The following is a 19,142-nucleotide window of genomic DNA, read 5'->3' on the forward strand; positions in this document are numbered from 1 at the left end:
ACCCCACCCTACCTGAACACATTTGGGGTTTGTGTGAGAGGGTACCTCTGGGACCTCTGGGGCAGCCCAGGGCGTGGGGAGGGAGGATTGGCCTGCCCGTTTTATGAACGAGGAAACAGTGGAAAGCTGAGGGAGGGATAGGGGAGAGCGACATCCTGGGGATCCCGACCTCAGCCCCGTCTGCCTGTGAAATGGGTTCCCTTTTCAGTGTGGGCTGCTGCAAGGGTGACATGAGGGGTAATGTGAGCGCACAGAGGAGCAGGAATGGCTCAGGGCCGGGCCTTGAGGGACCACTGTCCACGCAGGGCCTGAGCTTCTGCAAAACAAAAGGACCCCTCTGCCCATGTGGGGGAGGCCCCGGGGACCAAGCCACAGCTAGACCACGATGGAGAGAGGTGGCCTCGAGGCAGCGGGGCCTGGCCCTGGGCCAGGAGGTGGGGGCTGGTCTAGCGGGCTGGGGCACAAGGCAGATAAAGACCAAGGAGGAGGGTGGGGTCAGGATGTGCCAGATGCAGGGGCCTTTGGGAGTCTGGGTCTTGGGGTAGAAGGAGGAGCAGCTGAGGCCCTGAGGACGGAGGAGGTGTGAGTAGCAGAGGGATGAAGCAGCTGCCTTAGTGAGTGTGGAAGGCCAGGCCAGTGGGACACAACCTTGAGGTCCTTGTTGGGGGCAGAGAGCTCCAAGCTGTTCACCTCCTAGTTAGCCAGCACCTCCCCTCCCAGCTCAAAACGTGCCCCCGCCTACTCCAGGCCCCCAGCCTGACCAGCACTCAGCCGCCCCCTCAGCCTGCCGCTCTGTCCCTGAGGCCAGCCCAGCCTCTGTGGTTCAATCTTACCCACACCTCATACTTCCTACGCCAGCACCCTGCTGCCTGCTGGTGTGGCTGACTTGTGCCTTTGGCCTAACTGGGCAGCAGGTAGGGAGGTGGGGGCATCTGCAAGGTTACTCCTTTATTCATCCACTCCGCCATGCTCTGCACACAGCTCTGACAAGGGTCCCTTGCCAGGTCCCTCTGGAGGAACCCACAGTCAGCCTTGCAGCTGTGGTGCAGGCTGGCGCCAAGAGAGCCCTTGGGTCTCGAGAGGGTGAGGAGGCCTTGGGGAGTGGGTGGTGTCCAAGAGAGCCCCTGAAGACTGAGGAAGGGCCCGCCTGGCAGAGGGAAGAGCTTGGGCAAAGGCCTGGAGATGTGGAACACTCAGTGGGTATGGCTGGGGCACAGAGTAAGAGGTGGAGGCAGGCCAAGGCAGGAAGGGCCTTGACTGTAGGGGTGAGGTGATGGGGCGCCCCGGGGGCCTCACTCCTGGTACAGAGCAGGTCCTCTGGAGGGAGGGGCTGCCCCGGGGCCTCTGATCCGGGGCAAGACCTGTGGGCGGGGGGAGCTCATCCTAGAGATTTTCATAGACCATGTTAAATTCACTGTCATTCTTGAATCTGTGCAGTTTCTCCTGGAAAAAAAAAGAAATAAAAGACGATAGGAAAGGAAAAGAACAAACTTGCACTAATTTAGTTTTAGTCAGAGGCAACCATGCGTGTGGCTTCCTGCATAGCTGTGACAGGGAGGCCTGTCCTTGTCCCCAAGCCCGTCTCTCCATTCTCTTCTCCTAGCTGTCCACTTGACCCCTGCTGTCTACCCTCCAGCCCCGTGGGCCTCCTCTGTCCTGCCTCAGGGCCTCCCCACATGCTCTTCCCTCCGTCTGGGGTGTTCCCCTGACCAGGCCTGCTCCCCAGCGAAGCCCTGCTCCCCCTGCAGGGCTCGGCTCAGTCTCTCCAAGAGCCACGCCCTTCAGCCCTGGTCGGGCCCCTCCCTGGAACCCACCCATCATGGGGGCTACCAATATCTCTGTGTGCTTGTTGGGTTAGTGACCTGTTCCTGCAGACTGGAGGCTCAGGAGGGCAGGGACATGTCTGGCCATCCTGGCTAGCAGCCCAGGGTCTGGCACGGGGTGAGCACTGCCTGGGATGGCCCTCACATCCTTGGGGGTCCCACGGTGGGGAGGCCCTGCTTCCAGAGCCAGGGCTGAGTATGCAAAGAGCAGAGAGAATAGGAGATTCAAAGAGCAGCGCCAGCCCGGGCCCCCTGGGCCAGGGGACCCCAGCACCAGCCCCCGCACTTCCTGTGATCTCTTCCAAGGTGCCCATGGGCCCACCCACCACCCACGGGCTCCTGCACTGGCTTAACAACCCCTTGCACTTACGGCGTCCCTGGTGCAGACGTTACTTGACTGGGAACTCATTTGCATTCAGGGACAGTTGGTTTTGCAGGAAAGAGTCACTCATCCACTTTACAGATGAGCAAACTGAGGCTTGAGAGAGGATCGTGATTAAGTGATGCGCCTCAGTCCCCATGGTGATAAAAACCGAGCCCCAACCAGGCCAGCCCAGGCTGGCACCAGCTCCAACTCCAGCCGCTGACTTCAGCCAACACCAGCCTGGGGGAAGCTGATGAGAAACCTAACACCCCTTGCCTGATTGGCCAGTGTAGACGCTACACTGGGCCTGGCGGTAGTTATGACTGCTCGCTTGGGTCCCAGTATGACATTTGATCCTCGTGGCAAATCTATGAGGTGAGTGCTGTCAGGCTCCTCAGTTTACCGACAGGAACACAGAGGTCGGCCCCTTGGCCTGGGCTGCACAGCAGTAAGAGATGGAGCAGGGGTTCAAACCCACCAGTGCTCCCAATCTCTAGGCCAGCTGCCTTGGGAGAGGGCTTCGATTCTACAGCAGCTGGCTCCCTCCTGTGGTCCCCATTTCACAGGTGAGCAGAGGGTCAGATGGGAGGGAATGAGGAGCCGGGCTTACTGCCCCAGCCTGCGTACCTGGGAGAGATGCCCCTGGGTGAAGGGAAGGCTGCTGGCCTCGTTCTGGATGCAGGAGTAGACCTCGGTTTCTCTGCGCTGCAGGGCCTGCAGGAGACGGCATGAGGGTCAGAGAGGATGCACGGAGGGGCAGGGCAGCTGGGCCTCCCTGCCTGTTATGGACCACCCCTCCCTGCGGGAGCCAGGGGCCAGGCAGAGCCCTGTGGGCCCTAGTCTGCGAGAGGACACCCACCTCGCCCAGCCACGCCACCCACAGTCACAGTGTCACACCTTTGCACCTGCCATTCCCTCGCAGAGCCGCCTCACCCCTTTCCCGCTTGCACAGCGCATCTCCTTTCTGTGCCCCCTGCCACCTCCCTCACCCCACCTCTGGGTCAGCCCTGGCAGGCTGTCTCTGGGCTTCCACCTGGCTGGCAAGGGGAGGGGCCCAGGCCCACTCCTGAAGACGCTGCCTGTCCTCGGGCCCTCAGGCACCCTGGCAGCCAGCAGCCCCCGGCCGTGACACCCATGGCCATGGCTCCAATCGGATGCCCTCCTGGCATCCGCTCTCTCTCCCCAGGTCCAAAACCCCTGCCCTGTGAGGGTCTCGTCCACCCATCCCACCGCAGCCTGTGCTCGTGGATGACCTAGGCACCCACTGGGGTCACACTCCTCGCCCATCAAGCTGTGCCTGGCTTGTCTCTGGGTCACTGAACCTACAGCTGTGCTCAGCACACTTGGAGAACAGCAGTGAATGAACTACGATGAGGAGCTCCTCACTCACTAAGTGTGTGTCTTGGGGCCACACTCACTCTTGGCCCGGCTATGAGCAGTCTGACCAGAGGGTAGGGTAGAAAGAACCAGGGCTTTGAAATCAGACAAGACTAGGATCAATTCTCAGCTCTGACACACGCCAGCCTTGGGCAAGCCCTGAACCTCTCTGTGCCTCAGTTTCCTCATCTGTATAATGGGAGCAATCATATCTATCTTGCAGGCCCAATGCATAATTAAATGAAATATTTGTGCCTCCAGGCCCCAGCACAGGGTCTGGCAAACAGTAGGTGCTGAATAACTGTTGAATGATCATCAAGGGAGGCTTGATGCCTTCTTCGCCTCTCTGCGGTCACAACCTGGACTGTCCCTCAGACCCTGATGGGCCCCGGGGTCCCATGTAAGGGGCAGATGTTGCTCTTTAGGGTTGCTGGAGCAGAGCTGCCAACAGCATAAGCAAGAGGCAGGAGCCGTTCCTTCCCGTGTGTACATGTCATATGGATGCCGGCTGGTTGCCAAGGAGGTGGTTTCCCTGGCAACAGGCAAGCAGGGGTTGCCGAGGCAGGCTGGAGAGACAGGTGGTGCTCTGAGGCAAGAGGAGGGAGGAGAGGTGGGGAGGGGAGGAGGGAAGGAGGCGTCGAAGGGTAGTGGGGCATGAAACCCGTGTAATAAACCATTCGGCACCTGAGGGGCCCTCACTTCAAGGGCATCACACAGGGATAGCAAGGCAGCTCTGGGCACCAGCTCAAGGGGCCTCTGATTCAGAAAGAGGGTGGATCTTAGGAGAGGGGCTTCTGACCTGCCTCCTGGTAGGGAAGGGTGCAGGGCCGCCCCAAGGAGGAGCCCCATTTCCAGAAGGCAACTTCCAAGGCCTGCTCTGGCCTGTCAGGTCTACCTGCCCGCCCAGAGCACCAGCCACCACCGGCGAGCCTGGCACACAGGATGGGGATCTGCTCCTCAGACGCCCTGTGCCCCCACCTCTGTCCACCCAGGCCTGGATTGCCACAGATCTGACAGCCCCTCCAAGCTGGACATTTCTGGTCACAGAGAGAAGAGAGGAAAAGGACCTCTTTGCTGACATCTAGGCAGGGGAGCAGATCTGGGGTCCCACAGGTGGTTCTCTTCTCCTTCACATCCGGCTCTCATGGGTTGCCTACCACACATGAGCCCAGAGAGGCCCAGAGTTGTCTCAGGCCACACAGCCCCTCAGTAGACGGGAACTCAGGCCTCCTGCTCCCAGCTCTGCAGAGCCACCGGCCCTGGCATGCCGCCAGGGGATTTCTGAGCCAGAGAAGAGCACCCTGCCCTGGGAACCTGCAGGCCTCTGCCCCACGCTGGCGGGCGGCTGCGCTGCAGAGGTTGCTGCCAATTAGCAGCTGCTGAGTGAAGCCTTTGACAAGTCCTGACCGCTGGCTGCATTTGCATTCAGGCTGTGACCCGCATCGCTAGGCTGTGAAATGCAGGGCGGCCTTTGTCAACAGGACATCCTCGGAGGCTCTGAACCAGACCCTCCTGGTGGTGATGGGGACCGCCTTCCCCAGCCTGTGCCTGCTGGGAGAAGACTCTCCAGGCCTCTGAATGGGCTTCCCCGGGCTGGGGCTGAGTCGAGCCTGGGGCTGTGCTGTGTTGGGGCTGGACTAGGCAGCGCTGGGCAGTGCTGGGGTGTGCTGTGCTGTGCTGTGTGTGTTCCGTCTGTGCTGTGCTAGGTCTGTGCTGTCCTGGGGCTGTGCTGGGCTAGGGCTGTGCTGACCTATGGTGTTCTTGGGCTTGGCTGTGTTGGGGCTCTGCTGGGCTGTTTTGTGCTGTTGTAGAGCTGTGCTGTGCTGTGCTGGGGCTATGCTCTGAACTGTGTGCTCAACTGTGCTGTGCTCTGTGCTGAGCAAGCACTGTGCAGGGCTGTGCTGTGCTGTGTTGTGCAGGGCTGTTCTGTGCTCTGCTTAGGCTGTGCTGTGCTGGGCTGGGCTGGGCTATACTGTGCTGGGCTGGGCTGGGCTAGGCTGGGCTGTGCTGTGTTGTGCTATGCTGGGCTTGGCTGGGCTGGGCTGGGCTGGGCTGTGCTGGGCTGGGAACGTTTGTCTGGGACCCAGGCCCTCCAAGTCCTCTGCCTCCTGCTGCCCAGGGGGCAATGGTGCTGACCTGAATGGTCATTGGCCCTGGTAGAGGTGTGAAGTCAGTGCCAAGGCTCTCCTCTAGGTGGGCTGAGGCCAGAGCTGAAGCTAGCTGCCCTGGGCCAGAACCTAACCTGAAGGTCCTGGACATCGGTCCACCTATAATATGAACACCCCCCCGCCCCAAGACCACGGAAACAGAGCTGCACTCTCATGGGCACCTGCGGGTAGAGACCTGCATGGTGAACCCTGGGGGCAGATGGGTGAGACCTGGGGTGTTGTTCAGAAAGGAGTGGAGGAGTAGAGCCTCTGCTCTGGGTCAAGTTCCTGGAGCGTCTGAAGCGATGGCCTCCTGCAGTGACAGCAGTCCAGGGAGGCAGGGCTGGGATGGGCCTCCCCTAAAGGAGGAGCTGGTGATCGGGAGCCACTGAAGGTTTCCAAGGGGGAGGCGACAGCATCAGCCGTGCATTAGAAAGGTCCCTCCTGCCACAGTGAGGAGCCAGAGGGGCTGGAGGCTGAGAGCAACACTGAGGGCACCAAGCTGAGCAGAGGCTGCAACAGAGCTAAGGGGAGGCGCCCAAGGGCTCTGAGGGAGTCAGACCATAAGGTTGATGCCCTGCATTTGCCACAGGGGCCCGCCCTGGGCCCAGCCCTGAGCCTCATGGAACCAGGGCGCCTGGAAGGTGAGACAGTCCTCCACTCGTCCATGTGGCAGTTGATCGCTGAGCACCTACTGTGTGCAGGGAGGGATGCAAGACGGACCACAATCACAAAGTAAAAGGTGACCAAAGGCCACAGAGAAGGAAGATAGGGATGTTAGGGTCATGGAGGGGGTGAGGAGGTTGCAGTTTTAAAATGGAGGTCAGGAAAGGCCTCACTGTAAAGGTGCTGTATGAGCGGACAGCTGAGGAGTGAGGGAGTGGCCTCGGGTCAGCTACAGAAAGGATGCTTGGGAGCAGGGCACAGCCGACAGCAAGCCCCCACGGTGCGGCAAGCTGGTGTGTGTGCGGAGCAGCAAGGAAGCCAGCGTGACTGGAGCAAGAGAGTGAGGGAGAGAGACAGCGGGAGGACATGTGGACAGAGCTCTCGGAGGCCACTGTCAGGGCTCTGACGTGGACTCTGAGAGAGAGGCACCTCTGAAGGACTGCAGCCATCATGAAAACGTGCCTCGCAGACCTCAGCTCCATGGATCAGCTTTGACTAAGGGTCCAGGTGCTGGGCTCCAAAACATGCCGCATGGGCTACTCCCAGCCAATGGCTGAGCATGGCAGGAACGCCATCACAGCCTCCCGCTCTGGGAGACATGGGGCTCCTCCAACTTGGGTGCTCCCAAGGGCCTTGTTGAACCTTGCCTAGACTGTGTGGCGGTCGGAGCTCCCTCTCTGCCTTCCTTTCTCCATCCTTCACTCAGCACCACATCTGCTTCAGTCTGACGGCCCTCCCAGTCATCCCCATTTGCTCTCACAGGTGGCTTGTCTAATAAAATTATTGCACATCTAACCCTGGTTTAGCGTCTGCTTCTCAGAGGACCTAGACTCACAAGGACTCTGAGCAGAACAGAATGAGATCTGTGTGTGGATGGACAGGATCACTCTGGCTGCTGCCAGGTGGAGAACAGACTGGGGCAAGGATATAATAGCTGGGCTGATTAGAAATCAATTGCAGGACTCCAGGCAAGCAATAGTGGTGGCTCCCACCAGCGTTAGCACTGGAGGGTGGAAGGGTCAGATTCCAGATGTGCTCTGAAACAAGATATGCTGATGGATCAGATATGGGTGGTGACAGAAAGAGAGAAGGAAATGGCAACTTCGAAATTTTCAGCCTGAGCCACTGGAGGGATGGAGTGTTCACTCACTGCAGTGAGGAAGAGGCATGTTGGAGGTAAGGAATTGGAGTTTGGTCTGAGAGAGAAGCCGATGAGATGTCCAAATGGAGTTGCTGGTGGCATTCAGAGGAGATATCTGGGCTGGAGATATAAATTTGGGAGTTGTCAGAGTGTAGATGGTCTCAGAACCTTAAGGCTGAAGGAGATCACCAGGGGGCGGGAGGAGGGAGTGAAGATCAAAGAGAAAGGGCCCCAGGACTGGATCCCAATGTTCAGAGGTCAGGGTTCCTAAGGAGGAACGAGTGAAGAAGGCAGAGGAGGCATGGCAGTGAGATAGGGGCATCAGGACAGGGTGGAATGTTCTGGAAGCAAGTGAAGAAAGTGTGTCACGGAGGAGGAAAAGCTCGATGGTGATCTCCCGATGCTGCTGATTCATCAAGGAAGATGAGGATGGAGAACTGACCGTTGGATTTCACAATGTGGAGGCCAACGGTGGCCTTGAGAAGGAAGGTTTTGGTGAAGAGGTGGGCAGAAACCTGACTGAGTGGGTCAGAAAGGAGAGAGAAACTGCAGAGTCTTGACAGTTCTGTTATAAGGAGTCATAGAGAAAGGGCAGAGTCGCTAGAGGGGGATGCGGGCTCAAGGTAAGGAATTTAAGATGGAGGAAACCATAGCATGCTTGTAAGCTGCAAATGTAATATTGTATAATTAGTCCTATTTTACAGATTATGGAACCAAGACTCAGAAAGTTTAAACTGCAGAACCCACGAGCAAAAGAACTGGGCTTTGACCCCCAGTCTATCAGACCTACTCTAAATTCATGCTCCTTAATAGCTCAATTTTAAAAACAAATTGGAGTAGTATAGGTTTTTTTTATCATGAGCATTTTCCCACGTGAATAAAAAGCAAAAATTGACATAACAAAAAGGAGAAATATACAAATCTACAATCATGTGGGCAGATTTTAACTCACTTCTCTTAACATCTGATAGACAAAAAAGTCAATAAGGATATGGAATATTTTAACAACGTGATCACCAACTTAACTGAGACGTACAGAACAGTCACTCAGTCATGCCCACGGTAAGTTCTTTTCAAGTGCAAACAGAATATAAGCTGAGCCACAAAACAAGTCTTAAAAGACTTCAAAGGATTAAGGTCATATAGAATATATTCTCTGATTACGGTGGAATTAGCAAGAAATAAAAAACAGAACAATAATTACAAAATAATTCAACATTTGAAAATTAAGCAAAACACTTTTAAATAATCCATGGGGCAAGGAGGAAATCTCAGTGGAAAATTTAAACTGAAAGATAACAAAAATATGACATATCAAAACTTGTGGGGTGCAGCTAAAGCCATACTTAAAGGGAAGTTCATAGCCTTAAGTGCATAAATTAGAAAAGAAGACAGATTGGAAACCAATGCTGTAAGAATCCATCCAAAGAAAGTAGAGGAGGAATATATGAAAATCCTTCCCTGGAGGTTCGGAACAAGACAAAGAAGCCTGCTGTCACTACTCCTGTTCACCATCGTACTGGAAGTCTGAGGCAGCGTGATAAAGCAAGAAAAAAAGAAGAAAAAGCTATGAGGATTGGAAAGGAAAAAGTGAAACTTCCATTATTTATAGATGACAGGACTGGGTTCATAGAAAATCCAAAGGAATTTACAGAGAAACTATCAGAATTAATGAGTGAATTCAGCACGTCCATATACAAAAGTCAATCATATTTCTACATACCAGCAATAGACAATTAGAAAATGAAATTAAAATGGGGATAACACCTGTAACCTAAAACCCTATTATGAGGATTAACAAGACAGCAGGTGTAAAGTCTTATCACAGTGCCTGGCATATAGTAGGACTCAACAAACAGATGGTTTCTGATATCATCATCATGGTTATTAACGTCATTCTTATCTGCCAGGTCCAACCGCAGCTGGTACGGACTGGTCTTAAGGATGAGCAAAGTCTGTGGCCTCCCTTCACATCTCCTTTTGGGTTCTAAAACCTCTTGAAGCCACCTTGCAACCCTGAGGGGCAGTGGGCCTCTCCCCCCTCCTCCCGAGAAGTCCGCCTCAGCCTCTGAGAAGTCTAAACACTGGCGAGAAAGATGTTCCACGCAGAAGTGCATCTCTCCCATTGAAAATCATCTTGGAGAAGGCTATCTATTCACGTGGAGAGAGGTTCACGAGATAGTGTAACATGAACAAAGATAGCTGTACTACTCCAACAAAAAAAGTGTGTATGTGTGTACCGGTCTCTTCGTATGTATTTATAGGAAAAAAAGACCGGAAAGTATAGAAGTCAGTGTTACTAGTATTTATCCTGGAAGAAGATAGGCCTGGGATGGTGGTTATTTTCTTCTTTTTGATATATATAGAGAGACATCTCCCATATGTGAGTGTGCACGTGCGTGTGTGTGTGTCTGTATGGAGACAGAGAGAAATGTTTTTATTTAACAGCTGACACCAGAATTGCTCATAGGGAAAATACCAGGATGAGCTGCTGGGGGAATATGGGGAAGTCTGGGGCCACGTGGGAATCAGGGGCTGGTGGAAATTCCCTGGGCTGGGGGGCTGATGGCCCTTCGAGAGCTGGCAGTGTCATCTGGAGCTGTCAGAGCTGCCCTACAGGGACACTGCCTTTGCCTCATCCCCAACTGCCCCGTCCTCAGCGAACAGGGCCATATTCTGCATGCACTCTGTGTGGGGTTTTGTAGAGATTGAGGAAGGACCCGGGTTTCACGTGTGAGTCAAGAGGGTCGGGACAGGAACAGTGAGCGCCCACACAGGCAGAGTCCTGGTGCAGAGGCAGCCGGAGGATGCGCCCTTGGCGAACCTGCGGGACCTCACAGGGCTTTGAGCACCCAGATTTGGAGCCAAGATCCTAACCTGGTGGCTCTAGAGCTCACGGAGTTGAGACCCCACTGACGCTGACTGGCATTTGTTCCGCACGTTCTCTACAACGAGCGCGTGTTACTTGTGGGACTAAGATAGACGTAACTGAAAACAAAGTTTGTCGTCTTCCCAGCTGCTGGGCAGAGTGGCCAGCCAGGCACAGGTCTGAGCCCCTCCCAGGACGATTAGGAAGACCACTGCAGAGACAGAAAACGTTTACGACACAACGAAACAGTGTCCCAGCCCGTGTCTCCGCTTAATCGTAAAGATAAAACAACGTCTGTGTGCGGTGTGGAAGAGGGAACGCGAAGAGTTAAAACTCGTTGATGTGTGAAGGGCGTGGAGCAGTGCCTGACCTTTTTCCTCTTTTTGTGGTTTTTGTTGTTGCTGCGACGTTGTTTGTGCAATAAAAACAGGAAAGAGTTAGTGGGCCGGTCAATGTCATTTGGTCAGATGAAGAAACTGTCTTCATTCCTCTCCAACTCATGCCCTTGATATCCCTTGTTCCAGAAGTGAAGGGGTCTGCCACGGAGGGGAACGGGGTGGCCCCTTACATCTGCGTGCCTGCTGGGGGCCGGGGGCCGGGGGCCATACACGTGTAATCTCAGTTCACCTTCATAGAAACCCCACCAGGCGGGAATTCTTGTCCCCAGTTTACAGATGAGGAACTGAGGCTCAGAAAAGTCACGCAGCTGGTAAGTGACCAAGTCAGGCAACCGGACCCTGAGTCAGGCCCGAGAGAGCAGACGGACTCACTGTGTAGATGGATTCAGCAGGAGGCTGCTCCTGGCCACTGGCGGTGCTCGGGGCCGGGCACTTCTGGGCGGGGGGCTTCCGTGGAGCCTGTATCTGTTTCTGGGAGGAAAGGAGTCAAGGCTGTCAGGGCTGGGAGCAGCAGGTCCCCTGTCTCCACCTCGCCCCCATTCTGCCCCCCAGACCCGCCGGGGAAGGATGGCAGATGGTCATGAGACCACACGGAAATTGACCACTCAGCACCTTCCGCCCACCTTCTCCAGGGAAACCTGGCAAATGCCCCCACCACCTCCATCAGACCACTCATCTGCCTGGAGGTTCCATAAAGGACAAAGACCCCCCACGAGGTGTTGCCCACGGACACAGGGCCTGGCTCAGGGTAGGCGGGCAGTGCAGGCACAGCGCCGGTGTGACACGGCCCCCGGCTCTGGAGCTGACTGTAGTCTGTAGTGGTGGTCCTGACGAGCGCCAGACCAGGTGTCCAGTCCCGCTGTGCCCCCCACTGGCTCGGTGGCCTTGCACAAGCCACTTCCCCTCTCTGGGCCTCAACTTCTTCAGCAATAACCCTCTCTGTGAGGTTGCTGCAAGGATTCAGGAAGGTGATAAGTGGTAAGTGCCTGGCACTTAGGTGGCCCTTGGCCAACCAACACACACCTGTCAGGAACCTCCTGTTAGCCAGGCACCGTCCCTGCCCTCCTGGACCTGAGGACCCAGTGGGGAGACGGAAATGAACTAGGACTTTCACCAACATGTTGTGCATGTGCTGATCTACAGGGACAGAGCCTCCTCACACAGGGAGGGAGCAAGCCCCTCACCCGGCGGGAAGGGATGTTTAAGACCTGAGGGCTGAGAAGTTGGTTTGGCAGGAGAGGGATGAAAGGCAGAGGGAACAGCATGTGCCAAGGCCTGAAGGTGTCAAGGAACTTAAAGATGGTCAACTTGGCCAAAGAGGGAGGCGAATCTGCCCGGGATGGGTCAGGACGGCCGGGCAGGACCGCGTGAAGAGAGCAGACAGTGGAAGACACCTGAGCGGCTCTAAGCAGCAGGTCCCAGGATGGGAAAGCGCATGCTGGCTGATGCATGAAGCACTGGTGGTGGTCCTGGAGGCAGGGGCGGTGGGCCTGCAGGAAGGCGAAGGCTGCGGGACAGGAGGACAGTGAGGAGGCGGTGCGGTCAGCCCTCCAGAGGCAGAGGGAGGCCATCCGGACGTGCCCCCTCATGGCAGGTGCCACACTGCCAACAGTGGAGCAATGGCAGCCTCACCTCGGGGTAGGAGCTAATTAAAAACCCTGGCCGCCTGCCAATCCCCAGCCCATTTACTCGGGATTAGCTCTCGAGAGCTACTTAACTCTCAGGCAGAAGCCGGCGCCACCCCCAGTCACAGCATAATAATGGCTCAGGATGATGGAGCCTCACTGGGTACCGGGTGGGCTCTAAACATATTACCTGCCTCATCTCATGTGCCCCTCAACAAACCTGCAAGACAAGTTTTCTATCATCTCTGTTCCCAAGGCTCAGAGAGGGCAGGCAACTTGCCTGAGGCCACAGAGCCAGAAGCAGCAGAAGCAGGATTTGAACCCAGGTCTATGAGATTCACCAAGATGCTGACCTGATAGCACCTGGAGATTTTGCTCCTGTTTTGTTTGAATGTATAGGTCTCATGGGCAGTTAGGTGCTGGCACTTTACAGTTTACAAAGAACCCTAGGATTGGTCTAATTTTCATTTAATTCCTGTATTAGCCTGAGGACGCGGGCATGGAATTCCCACTTTACAGAGGGGGAAACTGAGGCTTGCCCAGTGAGACAGTGGCTGTCCCTGGATCGCGCCCAAATGCCTTGCTCTCTAATCTAGTGCCCCTCCGCTATGCCGCCTGCTTCTTGAGGGGTCTGTCACAGTCAGAGGGCGTGGCTCACCCCCAGGCAGCTGGGGCGCTGGTGCCTCTCCCCTCGCTGAGCCAGTGGCCTGGACACTGCCAAGTGGACATGAGCTCATGGCTAGGGACCATCCTGGACCCCATGCTGAGCAAGACCCAGGCCAGGCCTCGTGGTTTCTAATGAGACTGGGGGTGTCACTGTGGGGTCATGGGAAGGAGCCCCAAGTCTCCCAGGAGGGTGGGGCAGACTTCTCAGGGCTTGCACTGTCTCCTGAAGATAGGAGAAGCGTCTGAGAAAATGTCCCAGGCCGCGGGAACAGCACATGGAAGAGCAGGACATGTTGGGGACATGCAGAACGATGGACTGTCAGACAGTGGCTGACAGAGTAAAAGATGAAAGAAGATGAGCTGGGAGGCTGGTGAGGGCTGGGCCACAAAAGGCAGGATGCCACAGTGTCTCTGCTCAGAGGGGCGGTGGGAGCAGCCAGGGCAGGGGAGCAGTCACATTGGGTCAGATTCGCATTTTATAAGGCTCCCTCTGCAGCCTCAGAGGTGAAGTAAGAGTTGGGAGGAGCGGGAAGCGAGGAGGCATGAGCTCCCAGGAGGGGCAGGCCTTCCGGGGGAGATGAGGAAGGGTCCCGGGGAGCGCAGAGGGAGCCCCCCTTGAAAAATCAGATGGATGCATTTTAATATAGGGGTGGGGATGCTCCGCCCCTTGGAGCCAGCCTTGCCCTCTCCGCGTGCCCTGTTCCAGGCCACCCACATTTGTCCTTTCAATTGCGATTTTCAAATGAATAAACCCATTAGAGTGGCCGTCAGCAGCTCAGGAAACCTGTAGTGCCTCAGTTTCCCCATCTGCAGAATTGGAGTGATACTGTTGCCTTGCCCGCCTCACAGCCTGTCACCTCAGCCTCATCCTTCAGGTCTCCGTGCTCACTCTCCCCATCATTATTCCTTCCACAAACACCTACTATGCGTCAGGCTCCCCCAGGCCCTGGGGACGCCAGCGCCCTCTAGGGCTCATGCCTGGTGGGGGAGACAGCCATGAACTCAGAACAAGGGTGTGGGGAGCGGAAGGGGGAGGTGAGGCTGCAAGAGGTGATGGAGCCCCAGACTATGGGGTGGGGGCAGGGAGACAGGGCTGGATCCTGGATAGACTGTGGCGGGACTTGCTTAGGGCTCAGCTGTGGAGGGAGAGAGGAGACAAGCACAACTCTGGGGCTTTGGGCTGGAGCGTCCGGGGGCGTGGTGCCACTTGCTGAGATGGGGCAGACAGAGAGGGCAGACTCGGGCGACTGAAGAATGCTGGCCTGGATGAGGTAGGTGCAAGCACCCTTAGGCCCCCACAAAGAGCAGACGTGGTCTGGACCTCGGGGAGGGGTCTGGGCAGCGCCAGGAGGCGGAGAATGTAACCCCTGGGAGCAGAGAAGTCATCGGAGAGTGTAGACAGGGCAGCAAGAGCTCCGAGGAAGCGGCCTGGGACATGCTGATGTATACAGTCCACAAAGCTGTGGGTAACCCAGCACAAGGCTGCCCAGGGGGCCTGGAAGCAAGGGAAGGAGAGTCCCATGGAGAAGGGAGACCTGCTGTGTCAGATGTCCCCAGAGGGTAAGGATGGATCCTCAAAGTCTGCTCCGGAGCTGGCCTTGACCCTCCGGCTGGGTGGAGCCTTGCACCTGCTCTCCGGGGCAGGAATCACTTGCCTCTTCTGGGTCAGTAGCTTCGGGCTTTGATTCATTGATATCTGCAGCCGCCTGTGCTCCTGGGGTCCTCCAGGCCTCCTCGGCCCTCCCCTCTCGGCCCCCACAGCCTGCAGCCTGGCCTGGTCTCCAACTGGAGGCTCCCACTGCACGCTGCCTTCCTGTGCTCAGATAACGGTTCACATCGCCTGGCCCGGGAGGTGGCACCCCCAGGGTTGGCATCACGAACATGGTTCCCGCTCCAGGAGCTCTGGGGACGTCTTTGGCAACACAAACCCGGCAGCGGCTTCTGGCCTTCTGAGTGCTCTCTCCTTCAAGGCCAGGCTTTTGCCCAGCCCTTCCTCCCCCAAGTCCAGGGAGGGACAGCAGGAAGCACCGGGGCATCGCGCTCCTTCTGTGGGTCAGGCACCCAGCTGGTGCCTCCAAATGCTCTCTTCCACCCTTTCTGTGTGAGGGGCCGTCGATCCTTATCCTCATTGCTGGAGGAGGATATCCTCATTGCTGAGGCTCAGAGAGAGTCAAAGCTTGACAAGAGGGCGGGGGCCGCATCTGTCTGCCTTTCCACTGTGTCTGGCACTTAGCCCAGCACCTGGCACATACTAGACACTCAATGGCTATTCCTGGAAGGAGAGGAGGGGAGAGAGGAGCCAAGGCCCTGCCACAGGGTGAGAGGCTGGGACCGGAAGCCTGGTGTGGCTCCAGGGTGTACCCTTCCACCTCCCCTCCCAAGCCTTTACTGAGCACCTACTCTGCGCTGGGTGCCTCCCTGGCCTCACAGGACACTGAGATCCAGTCATTACAGCCCCATTTTGGCAGAGCAGGAGCTGAAGTGGGGGCCCAGGGTCAAGGGCACACCTAGCCTCGGTCTGGCCCTTGCCAACTGAGCTTCATGGCCACAGAAGGCACTGGTGCAGTCACTCACATAAGCCTCATGTGGGGGTCCACAGGCTGGGCGTGGATCCTCATCACCCTGCCTGAAGCGCAGTTTCTGTCCACAGCCTCTCCCAGCCCAGGCGCCCTGTCCAGCCCCTGGTGGCTGCTCAGTAGCCATTCGCTGGGGCTGGGGCTGCGTCCTAATGCTGGGACTCGTGGGAGGCTGAGGGGAGCATTTCCCACTGGTCTTCTGTCTTCCTGCTCAGCTGTCCCTGTGGCCAGGCAGGAGTTGAGGACTGAGGACCCACCGAGAGGGCAGGGCGCCTCTGGACCTCCCAGCGCCCGGGCGGAGAGAAGGGGCTCCCTCTGCAGCTTGTCAGCAGGACGAGGCCAAGTTAGGACTGGCTCGTGCCAGGGTCATGCCTCACATCTGTGGCATCCCAAGGGGGCTCACAGGACAGGAAAGGAAGCAGAGGGAGGCTGAGGTCGTCACTTGGGCTCCAGCTCAGAGAAGGCAGGAGAGGCAGCCTCTGGAGTTTCATGGCAGAGACAGCGGCCATGCTCAGCTTCTTCTACTGCCTCGGAGCCTTTTCTGGAAGAACGACAATGTCTGCAGCCTTGAGGCAAGGGTGGGAAACCGAGGCAGGGTTTGAGTCCCAGGCCTGCCCTGCACCGGTTGTGTGGCTCAGGCAGGTCCTCCCCGCTCTGACCCCAGGCAGCCTCACCCGTCCTTCCATCTGCAGATGTCTGCCGGACTCTGGCCCCGCAGGCCCTGATCCAGAGGCACCAGGCTCTCCTCGCGGGAGCAGAGCAGACCCGTAAACTGGGTGCTAGCAGACTGCGCATGATCTCCTCAGCGAATCCCGTGGGCCTCACCTTCAGGCTTTAACCCACCTCACTCGCCACTTCTCCTGAGGCCGGCCTGGTCCCAGCCACCGGCGCCTCTGCCTGGACCATTGCAGTAGCCCCTCGCCGGGTCTGCCTTCCACTGCTTCTCCTCACGGCAGCCAGAGGCTCCATCAGAATCTCCGTCCCATCCCGCCCAGTCTCTCTCCAAGCCCTCCAGTGGCTCCCAGCTCACTCAGAGTAAGAACTCAGGCCTGTTCAATGGCCCTCGCCCCAGCCCCCCACCTCCACCCTCCCTCCCTCCGCTCTCTGCACTCGGGCCACACCACCACATAGGCCCCCCTGCAGCTCCTGGGACGCTGCCAGCATGCTTCTGCCTCGGAGCGCCTGCACCTGCTGTTCCCCTGCTGGACACACTCTTCCCGATGCACACCTGCCTTCCTTCTGAGGGCAGTATGGGAAGGCCCTCCGTGACCCTTTATTTAAAACAGCAAGCTGCCCCATTACCACACTCACCCTCCTCACTTTGCCGTATTTTCCCCAACACCTAGCACACTGCTACACTGCGTATTCACTTGTTGGTTTATGGTCTGTCTTCCCTCAGCTGGAACACAAGTTCCACAAGGGCAGGGATTTCTTGGGGGTCCATTTTGGTTATCGCTGTATCCCCAGGGCCTGAACAGGGGCTGGAATGAGTAGGTGCTCAATAAATATTTGCTGAATGAAGGAGCAGATGAATTCCTACCTAAGGGGGCCTTCCCTGGGTGTGGACAGGGTCTGGCTCTTGGGTGCAGGGGCTTGGCCTTCCTGGACCCAGGGAGCCCCCCTTGGTGGGGCCGCAGCCCCTTCCCCACACCCAGGGCCTTTGCTGACGGAGCTGTTCCCTCAGGGAGCAGAGAGCAGAGGTGCCTGCACTCTTGGTCCCAGAGGGTGGAGCAATGGCCTGAACCGCTCTGATGGCAGCCTTCGAGCAGCCAGGACAGAGGCTCCTGGAGTCCCAACAGCCATCTTTGCACCCCAGAGCCTCACAGAAACTGGTGCCCACTGGGTACTGCATTCCTTCACTCAACAAACACTTCCTGCCCGCCTACCACGTCCTGGCACACACGGAGCCACGAGAACAGGATCCCCTCGGTCTCCGTCCTCATGTGTTTGCTGCCTGGTGGGGGGTGAGGGTGAGCATCGAACAAGAAACCACAGGGCTGGGTGACCATGTGAGCGGGGAGCCCCACTGGGGAGACACCCCTCCCTGCATAGGTGCCATCGCAGCATGAGCAGGAGTCAGCCAGGCGTAGAGCTGGACCAAACTGCCCCATCCACCTGCACTCCAGCCCTGACTCTGCCACATGCTTGCTGTGTGACCTTGGGCGAGTCACTACCTCTCTGAGCCTCACTTTCCAGAGCTGTAAAATGTGAGGAAACCTCCCTCACAGAGTTACAGTGGGACGCAAATGAGAGCTCGCATGGGAGGGTGCCTGGTGCACAGAGGCTCTTACGAAATGCTTCTTCCTTCCTTCCAGGTTGCTGGGGATCCAGAAAATCTGGAACAGGAGCCCCTAATCCGAAGAGCTAGAAATGGTAAGCACACAGGTCTGCAGCTTCCATCAGATACTCAGAGGGACCCGTGACCCACGACCCGGAGAAGGCTGAAGAGCCCTGGTTTCTTGTAATGAGATCAAAAGGGGCCTGGTGAAGGCGAGTTGGCAGCACAGGCCGAGCCGCAGGGGAGGGTGGGGAAGGGCCCCTGGTGCAAGAGGCCATGAGGAACACCTATGACAGGCACCCCTCACCAGGGCCCACCGGACGCCCTGGGGAGGCATTCCTGAGCGCAGTGAGGGGGCGGAGGGGCGGTGCTGCCGTGCGTGTGCATCCCGTACCTTCTTCCAGAGCAGCAGGGCCGTGACCACGATGCTCAGCACAGTCAGGAGGCCAGTGAAGCAGCAGAGAAGGAGCTTCTGGGGGTCCTGGGGGGGCTCCTGGTACCCCATGTCTAGGAGCGCAGGGAAACAGAGCAGTCAGTTACCCGGGAGAGGTGGGGCACCCCGGACCCCCAAACCCTGTGTTCTCCTTTACCCAGGTCCCCGCTTACAACACCCCCCACAAGAACCCCCAGGCCCCCACCTCGCCTCAGGCCCTCACTCCCACACTCGCTTTGGCCAAGCCCCTCTCTGGCGCTGCCGCGATTCTTATTAAGGGCCAGGACCACATCTTTTGCTTCTTGAGTGCCCGACCTCAGTGAACTGGCCCCACTGAGAGCTGCTGAGGGACCCCGGGTGAGTCATTTCATGCCTGGGGCGGGGGGGCTCCTCTTCTCCACAGGTGCAGCAGTGATTACACGGGCAGGCGTGGTGAGGGTGAAGGGACGGGTTCTCACAGGGCATCCTGCAGGGCAGGTGGCTGCTCTGCACCAAGGGTGGGTGAAGGGCACAGCCCAGCCCCTTCCCTTGAGCCATCCATCCTTTCACCCGTCCCTCCATCCATCCATCTGGCTGGCAAAAAATTGAGGAGTGCCAATCACGTGCCAGGCATGCCAGTGTCTGTTATTTACCAAGCCCCCTATCACCAGGCACCTGCCCTTGCGTGCAGGAGCTCCTTCACCCCCGGAAAGGATTTTGGCAGGCAGGGTATTGTCATGAAGACCAGGTCCAATGTCACATCCTGGCGAGCGGCTGAACTGGGGTCCCTGGAGTTCCGA

General features: G+C 57.4%; 1 protein-coding gene across 1 annotated transcript in view; it reads right to left on the minus strand.

Annotated features, from left to right (window-relative positions):
- Nucleotides 1–935: 935 nt before the first annotated feature.
- The window catches only part of NFAM1 (NFAT activating protein with ITAM motif 1), a 34,231-nt gene continuing 16,024 nt past the window's right edge, over nucleotides 936–19,142 (minus strand). Inside the window, exons 3-6 of the mRNA XM_001503005.7 lie at nucleotides 18,325–18,437; nucleotides 11,158–11,256; nucleotides 2,815–2,901; nucleotides 936–1,443 (exon numbers count right to left, since the gene is read on the minus strand). Of these exons, the coding sequence (XP_001503055.3) occupies nucleotides 1,384–1,443; nucleotides 2,815–2,901; nucleotides 11,158–11,256; nucleotides 18,325–18,437 (359 nt within the window). The 3' untranslated portion in view covers nucleotides 936–1,383. The remainder of the gene's footprint in view (nucleotides 1,444–2,814; nucleotides 2,902–11,157; nucleotides 11,257–18,324; nucleotides 18,438–19,142) is intronic.

Source organism: Equus caballus, chromosome 28 (assembly GCF_041296265.1).
Source record: "Equus caballus isolate H_3958 breed thoroughbred chromosome 28, TB-T2T, whole genome shotgun sequence".
Taxonomy (NCBI): Eukaryota; Metazoa; Chordata; class Mammalia; order Perissodactyla; family Equidae; genus Equus; species Equus caballus.